General features: G+C 39.6%; 1 protein-coding gene across 3 annotated transcripts in view; it reads right to left on the bottom strand.

Annotated features, from left to right (window-relative positions):
• Nucleotides 1-444: 444 nt before the first annotated feature.
• Nucleotides 445-9,041, bottom strand: part of fbxl16 (F-box and leucine-rich repeat protein 16) — a 31,622-nt gene continuing 23,025 nt past the window's right edge. For all 3 annotated transcript variants that reach the window (XM_029437978.1, XM_029437979.1, XM_029437977.1), the window contains exons 5-7: nt 7,301-7,385; nt 6,726-6,789; nt 445-5,110 (exon numbers count right to left, since the gene is read on the bottom strand). In XM_029437978.1, coding sequence (XP_029293838.1) covers nt 4,962-5,110; nt 6,726-6,789; nt 7,301-7,385 — 298 coding nt within the window. In that variant the 3' untranslated portion in view covers nt 445-4,961. The remainder of the gene's footprint in view (nt 5,111-6,725; nt 6,790-7,300; nt 7,386-9,041) is intronic.

Here is a 9,041-nt window from a genome sequence, read left to right as displayed (position 1 = left end):
GTTCACTGCCAACCAGAGTTGAGTTCCATGCCTGGTCCTGTGATGATGACTGAGTGGTGTGGTTGAGAGCTCCAGAGTAAGAAGTATATAAATACTCCGTAGATGCGTAACTAATGTGTTTGTTATTTAGTCCACCCCGTACTTTACAACTTTACATTTTATTTGCTTAAGAGCTGCAGGAAAACTAATAATACATATTGTGACCGGATCCATCCTGTTTTGCAACATTCCATCTTTCCATTAAAAATACTGACATAAGCATGTGTGAACAGCACAGCTTTACTCCAGCAGTTCATCTCCATTGTTAGCAGACATCCAAAGCACTTGTTGACTACATCTGGCTCTGGCACTTCCTGTCATCAGACATGTTGGTGTGATGTTGATATGAGTCAATTTTTTTTTTTCAAACGGTCTAGAACATAAGCAAGCACAGAAGCCACTGGTCATTAGTGCAAAGATGGTCTTCAGTCAAAGTAAGATCAGTACAGGCACAGGTTGGCTAAACACACTGAAACCGAAAGAGCACACACATTCTTCCAATTTACACATCATCAGTAAACTGTCAGTATTTATTTTACTGCTTACTTAAAGTTGTGCTGTACAAGGGTTGTAACAAAATGGTGACAGATGCAGACCAAAGACTGTAGACAATAATAGAAGTGAACGGAATTATTAGCCTTAGAAAATGTACCTTCGATAATGTACCTGTATAGGTTTGTTGTTAGTTGTTTGGAGCTGAGAAATGCATGGCTGTGCATGTCAGAGTTCATGATATGTAAACCTACATTTGAATCCTTTGGAAGCTCATTAAAACAAAAATACTGAAAGAGATCAGTAATAAGACTGTGAGGAAACAGCTGTTGTTAGGGTGATGGAGTCCGGCTGGGGCCAACTATCGACCCCTCTGTAATATTCATATTTAAAATAACTAGATTTTTGCACATGAAAATGTTTGCATGCTGACACTGTCATTTTAAATAGAAGATAATGTAAACAACTGTTAGGTTTGATAATGAAAACCATTTTGTTTAGTCATTAAGAACTAAATTGAATTTTAAATAAATAAATGCCACTTGTTTGTCTTTATTGGGGCCTTTTAGTCTTAAATCTCCCAAACTAAAACTTTAGTAGAACTGTACCAGATGCAGCCAAACTAAAAACAACGAGACTCTTGGCTACAGGTGTATGTATGTAAAGTAAGGTGTATCCACCCTGGATATTAAAAGTAATAAGAGAAACAGTATTGCAGCATGCTTGCCATCATGTATCACCATATAGTTCCAATAAAGTCTTAAGCTCTCGCAAACTATAGCACGTGAGCTGGTGCTGAAGCTGGATCATGCTCAAAACGTGTTTGTATGCGTGTTTTTCTTTTCATTAGTCTTGTCAGAAATAAGCTTCCATAGAATCCTCATATTCAGAGATCTTACCTTTGTCATCTTTATAGACAGTGTAAACATCGCTTAGCAATGACAGAGGTCAATCTCAGACTTCAAATGTTTTTATGTATATCATACTCTGTATTTCCACATTCAGGACACTGACAATAAATATAACTCGTCACCACTGTTTGCCCCCGTTTTCTTAATGATGGACCAACAGCTATACAAAGTCGACACTCACTTGCACAGAGGAAAATATATTCTTGCGCATTTTGACGATTTAAAAACTTTAAGTCAGTGTTAATGATGGTTATGGTCACTGGTGTCTAAACAAGTGTATGTTAAATGTGTAATAAGTAGATTATTTCACTTAGGGGTCTGAAATGTCAGAAAATTATAATAGGAAAAAAACCACCAGCAATCAATGCATAAGCTAATTCAGTCCCAAATTTGAAGCAAGTTCCATAAAACAAAATCCTTTGAAGAATGTCTTTTCAATAAATAAATCACATAAATAAGACACAAATTAATTTAAATAAATAAATAAATATACTTATGTACAATGAAGAGATTCAGAACAACCTCTAAAATGAGCCTTCTTGAAACACAACGCAGACCAACTAAAACATGCATGGTCTGCCATGTCCGAACAGTACACACTCCGTTCAGTCACTCAGTCCGTTTCAGTGCAGTCAGCGATCAGCGAGGGGCAAGCAGACACATTTTATGCGCTGCTGAAGATGCATTTGGCACAACCTAATACTGGCTGACACTGATCCATCCTTTCAGTTGGCAGTCAGCACATCTGAGGACACACAAGAGGCAAAGAGCAGCACAGTGGCTCACTGCTGGGCTCCTTCATTTCCTTTTAATGTCAGGTGATCGCGGTCGGAAATGATCGGTTTTTACTCTCAATAACTTATTTCCAAGGTAAATAAATACTCTGGTTTATTGGAAGCTTAACAATGTTGCCTACGTACCCAGGGTCAGACACACTTACAGATGCCTTATTGTGCCAGTTTAGCAGCACAAAGGCATGTTAAATACAAAGCTCAGTCTAGCTTAGCTCAGTCTGTGGATGTGGAATCTAAGGGCTAAGAAAACATATTTTACAACTTGGGGTTTGGTTAGTAAATGTAGCATTCACCTTCAACTATTCTTTCAAATAAGTCTGCGTGTTGGTTTGTCTCTTAGTTAGTGTCAGTATAACTAATATAACCGATGGCTGGAGGTGTGGAAATAAAGCTGAACTGTCCTTCTTCACTGCGTCCCACATCGCCAGGCTCCATCTAGTCAAATGTTAGATTAGCTTCAGGTTAGAGGTGGTACATGCTGCATTCAACCTTCAACACTGCACTTGTGAACATGTAATAATACATGCATTATGTAATAACCAACCAAAAGTCTTCATTAATAAAAATCATTATAACATTATAACAATAATGTTTATTTTATGCATTCAAGCATTAATCATACTGACTCACAATTATTTTTTGAAGAAACAATTAGTTCAGTAGATTATCTTTCATCAAGTGTGACAGCATCAACCTTCCTAAAGCATAACGTGTACAGATAAAGACATTCATTTTGGTTGGTTATTACATAATGCATTTATTAATAAAAAAATGTGCAGGCCACGCATTTAGTAATAACCACTGCAATATGTAATGTCAAATGTAATTATTACAAAATGCTGAGGACATTTATAACAAAATATCTGTGTTATTACTTAATGAAGTGAACACATATAACATTTTGTTACATATTGCAGTGTTGTTACATAATGTGTGGTTACATAATGTGTTATTACATGCCTCTAAAAGTTTGCAGTTCTCAGTTATAATGTAAATGAGGATTGTAACTAGTGAATGGCAGGTCAAACATTTAGTGTTTGACCTGCCATTTTAGCGCTGAGGACTAAAAGGAGCTGTAACGTGATTCCATTGACATCAACTTATTGTGCTAAGATAGGCTAGACATAAACTTAAAAGGCCATTCATATGTTTCTCTGACTCTGGGTTTGTAGGAAACTTTGTAAAATTCCCACAAACTGTTTTTAAAAGGCCCTCAGCTACTGTTCATTCTGTGTCTGTAATGGAAACTGTAAGCACTGCTTTAATATTAAATACTGAAATCCCAGAGCCTCCCTTTGAATCTTTGAAGTAACCTGACCTTAGCCAAGGGGGTCACACAATGCATTAGCAGCTTCAGAACCACATACGTTCAAACTCAAACACCAAATATCATGTGTTTCTATCACAACCATCAGCATTTAAAAGATGGAAAGAAGAGGTTAATTACAAAACCAGATCTCCCTCAATTTGGATAAAACTACCTTACCAACAGAAAGGTCGCCTGCAGAACTCCCCCTGCTAACTGATGCTATTTATTAGTTGGAGTCCAGAAATATCAATTCATCACTGTCACTTTGTTTTCTATTCATGATTATTTTCTATTCACCATGTGAGAGAAAAGCATTTGATCCTCAGCAGAAACTCTCAAGCAGTGAAAGCTTTCCATTTGACTGGCTGCTTGTTCATGTTGCACTGCCTGAGCGACACTTTTCCCCTTTTAAATACACAACATTCACAGTTTACGACAGCTTATCCTCCAGATCTGTAAAATAAATAATATGTGTACAAAAAATGAAGAAGCCGGGGGGGAAAGTGAAACGATGAGCCAATAAACTCCAACACAAAAAGAAATGTAAACTGTTGTTTTTCAAATTTTTCTCCTTTTTTTGTATTTCTGATCAGACACAGAAATGGAAAAAGGTGGTGGTAGCCCACCAGATGGGAACCTGTGAGTCCATGACACACACTTCACACACAGAGGAAGGGAGAAAAAGAAAGAGAGAGAAAAGTTCCATCCCTGTCGTTCACTTCCTGATCTGCATCTTTAGTTCTCTCTAATTCCTGTTTCTCCAGCTGGCATATGCTGTCTCTCTCTAAACAAGAGAACACTGAACCTTTGAGACCTTCTAAGAAAAAAAATAACAGCAGTTATATTACACAGAGTGATGGAAATAGAAACGTCAGTTCTCGTGGTCTTGAGTTGCACTTACCATATACAGTATGTGTGAGTGTGTTTACAGTGTATGAGCGCATGGTTCCACCAGCTCAAACACAAGTCTGTATTTCCCTTTTCCTAATTCCTCTCTGCTGCATCTGGATATGTGCATGTCACTCCCTTCAGTATCCATTCAGCTTAAAAAAAAATCCTCAAAGTCTTTAGAGAAGCTCTCCACAAAAAACCTTTTGTTGATTCTGAAAAAGAAACTTGCTGTCAGACAAGACGTCGCACCAAGCTCTCCACTCCAGCATCTTCTTAAATGGAGCTCAGATGCCATCCCATCATCCTCTGGGTCCGACATGTTCCATCATCTGCCTTCCTGCCTCTCTGTCCGCCTGTGGGTCAGTCTACTCAATGGGGTGTGGAGGAAGACGGGCGAGGAAGGGGAGCAGGTAATGAGGAGCGGTGCGGTACGGTAGGAGCAGTTCCGTCTAGCATTTGAGGAAAGAGTGATGAAGAGTAAGGAGGAGGAAGGTAGAAGTATGGCGGGCGGGTCGGTCAGAGGTCTTACTCAATGACCATGCAGTGGGGCAGGTGCTGGGAGTAATATTTGAAGAGCTCGGCGGTGGCTCCGGGGCAATTAGTGAGCTCCAGCTCCTCCAGCTCCTGCAGCTGGATGAGGCCGGACAGGCCGGTGGTGGTCAGCAGGGGGCAGCCTGGAGGGGGGCAACAATCAGCTGTTAGTTAGATAACAGGTAAGGATGTAAAACGCTACAAAGTGCAACCAACAATTTTCCTCATTAGCAGTTTTTATGCTAATTAAGGCCCTGTCACACATATCCGTATGACAGAAACGTATACTGGCGTATATGATATATCAACAATACGTTGATATAAATTAAGGGTAAGTTGTGATCGTTTGAAGGACGCAGACGATATGCCGAACACGCCAGACATACGGCCCTGTCACACAGTTCTGTATGGCAGAAACATGCCGGCGTATATGAATGAGTCCAAATACGTTCCACAGCGGTGTTGTAGCTGACGTATACATAACAAATACATAACAAATTATTATACGTATGTGAAACATATTGATAGTGTATCACTTACTTATTTAAAACATGTCAGAGCATCTGGCCAACGGAGCTGAAAAAGTGCCATTTGGGTCACGTCATGCTGATGCTGGAGAACGGCTAAAATGCTGAACGCTAGCTGTACTGTAGAAACACGTTTAATAAGTTACCCCGTCGTCGGGGATAATCTTAACATAGGTTACGAATAGGTTATCCACTCGTTATCAATACATTGGCCGTAGGGTTCACCGTCAGCCGATGTAGCCTATATCTAACGTACCTCTAACGTAGTCACGTAGGTATTTACGTACTATATTTACGTAGGTAAGTATTCACATACTGTAGTTACGTAGGTAAGTATTCACGTACGTATTCCGTATTCACGTATGTCTAACGTCACGTAACGTCTGCATATTTTATGAAGCTCACGTAGGGTACGTCCGTTAATTTTGAACATGTTCAAAACATCAGCGTTCAACAACGCACCCCAGCGTAACACAGTGAGCTCTTAAGGAATACTACTTATGCCTTACTTATATCAGCGTACACCAGCTGATATTTTGTATACGCCATATTTTTGTATACGTTATGCATTCGTTGGGTATTCGTCTGATACATTTTGTATAAGTAAGTGAAACGCTATCAATAGGTTAGACATGCGTATCTGTATATGTTCACTTTTCAGATCCGATCCGATGAAAAGTTGGACGTATTTGGACTCTGACAAAGTTTCTGCCAAATGTCGTGTTTTGTCACACCAACAGTACACAATCTAAATATATTCTAAACGAAAGCAGAAAAATCATCACAATTCAGAAACTTTTGCGGGGGGGGGGGGGGGGGGGGGGTATCACAATAGATCACAACAGTTCACAATCTGATTATCAGCGATCAGATATTTTCCGTGGAAAGTTGAAACAAATCTTAAGCAAGGCTCTTGTTGCCCTATATTTCTACACTAGTGGAGCAGGCACCAGATGGCACTGTAAGGCTCCAAAACATGGTTCACCCTGTTGAATTGCATAAAGAGCACATTCAGGAATCCAGCCACAATGTTGCAGTATTTGTATGAACAAATAAAACATAATAAATATATATTCTATAAGTTTAGGTTCTCTTTACCATACATAGTATGTGTTTTTGATTTTTAACTAGTTTTCTAAGGTATGTAAAATAAAATCAGTCTGAGTTTGGACAGAATAAAGACAGAACAGGTGTCATTTTAATGAGATAAAGATGGAGAGATAAATCATACCTGCAAGAGACAGTAGGCGAAGACTCCTCATTCCAAACAAATGCTGCAGACCGAAATCTTGCACCTACACACGCACACACACACACACACACACACACACACACACACACACACACACACACACACACACACACACATATCAATTAGCAGACTCTGAACTTGAAGAGTGTTGCAATCTCTCATTATGAACATCATATTGCATTAAGTGATTGTTGTAAGAATAAAGAGCAATTCAGACCACACACAATCCTGGATGTTAACTGTGCTGGATATACTCAGCACACTCCATGGCAATCTGCTCGTTGGATATGTGTATTTCTTGTTAGGAATTTCTCTGTTCATGTACACAGCCTGGAATCTTGGTTGCTAAATGATTAATATTGGAACATATGTTCATCTAAAATGCACTGTGGGATTTTTACAAATGGTAAACTCTTATTGGGCTCTGTGTGTGTGTGTGTGTGTGTGTGTGTGTGTGGGTGTGTGTGTGTGTGTGTGTGTGTGTGTGCGCGCGCGTGCGTGCGTGTGTGCGTATGTGCGTGCGTGCGTGCGTGTGTGTGTGTGTATTGTGTTACCTGACAGCACCAACGCAGATAGAGGCTCCTTAATGATGACATGGTGGACAAGTAGCCCAACCCAGTGTCTGTGATCCGCACACACCTGAAAGTAGACACAATACACATTTCCTTATTGACTGATGCAATGAGAAAAATAACACACTCCCACTCTTTTAATGGACTGCTATTTATGTAGTGGAAATAGCATTTGCATAGTTGCTAACATATACTGTATGTCAATATCTATTATATATACCTTCTCATTAAGGCGAGACACTACAGGCAAAAACACTGGTCAATTTTGAAAGTTTGGGCAACTTTGCTTCCATAACATGTTTTCTTTCAGACCAGTGAAAAGAAATCATCGAAAATAGACATTTAGGAGTTTAATTTACTAACTTTCTCGTAATGTTACCAAAAGTTAGCATAAAATAATGCCTCATTTGCATATTAAAACGTAACATTTCAGAGAACTTCTAATACATTAAGAAATTGTCTATATGTAAATAATCAACTGGCGAAGTGTCATGGTGATATGTATTAGTTTAAAGTTTTACCCTATTAACCTGTATTGTCTTGCAAAATTATTATTTTTCTCATACGAAATCTCCTCTTCAGCAGCACTTACATACACTAAACTTTCCAGTTATTCTCTCTATATTCTGAAGCTTTTACAGAGGGCTTTGTTCACATATCATATAACATTATATTCCTTTTATTACTGTTAACAGTATTTTCTGATGAATGGAGTTTTGAGATATTAAAAAATCCCTCGTAAAAACCTTTGACTTTAACAATGAAAAAATAATTCTACAAAGTCATTAATGGTCAGGCATCATCTTGTGTTAAACAGGTCAAAATACCCTATAAACCCAATTACAGCATTACGCTCCCAGACTGCAGGGTTACTTGTGGTTCCTAGAGTCTCTAAAAGTACAATGGGAGCCAGAGCCTTCAGCTATCAAGCTCCTCTCCTGTGGAACCAGCTTCCAGTTTGTGTTCGGGAGGCAGACACCCTCTCCATATTTAAGACCTTTCCTTTTTGATAAAGCTTATAGTTAGGGCTGGCTCACGCTTGCCTGGGACCAGCCCCTAGTTATGCTGCTATAGGCTTAGACTACCGGGAGACTCTCTCCTCTCTCCTCCTCCTTTCTCTATCTCTCTCTCCTCCTCTTCCTTTCCATCTGTATGCATTCATGTCCCTTAAATGCATGTTACTAAGTCAGCATCCGGGGAATCATCCCCGGAGTTTCTGTGTCTCTCATCTGGCAGGTTGTCTCTATTAATGGTTACGTCTAAATCATGGATCGTGGTTGCGTCTGCTGCCCTGGTCCTGCCTGACGCCTACGTTTATTTATAAAGAAAATTGGAGGCACCGTGAAGCTTATTTTGTCATCATCCTTGATCCATCTTTTTTTATAAATGATCACACCATAATTTCTGTCACATGGATTGTCTATGTTGTATTTGTACTATGTTGTTTATCCTGTACACACAACATCTATTGCACGTCTGTCCGCCCTGGGAGAGGGATCCCTCCTCAGTCTCTCCCTGAGCTTTCTTCCATTTTCCCCCTTTAATTGTGGGGGTTCTGTTGAGGAGTTTTTCCTTGTGTGGTGCGAGGGTCTAAGGAAAGAGGGTGTCGTATCCTGTAAAGTCTGTAAAGCCCACTGAGATAAATGTGTCATTTGTGATATTGGGCTATATCAGTGTTACTCATTGCGCGGCTCGCCAAGCTTTAATTGGTGGCTCGCATGGC

Source organism: Cottoperca gobio, chromosome 8 (assembly GCF_900634415.1).
Source record: "Cottoperca gobio chromosome 8, fCotGob3.1, whole genome shotgun sequence".
NCBI classification, from domain to species: domain Eukaryota; kingdom Metazoa; phylum Chordata; class Actinopteri; order Perciformes; family Bovichtidae; genus Cottoperca; species Cottoperca gobio.
This window is presented reverse-complemented; position numbering and strand designations above follow the sequence as displayed.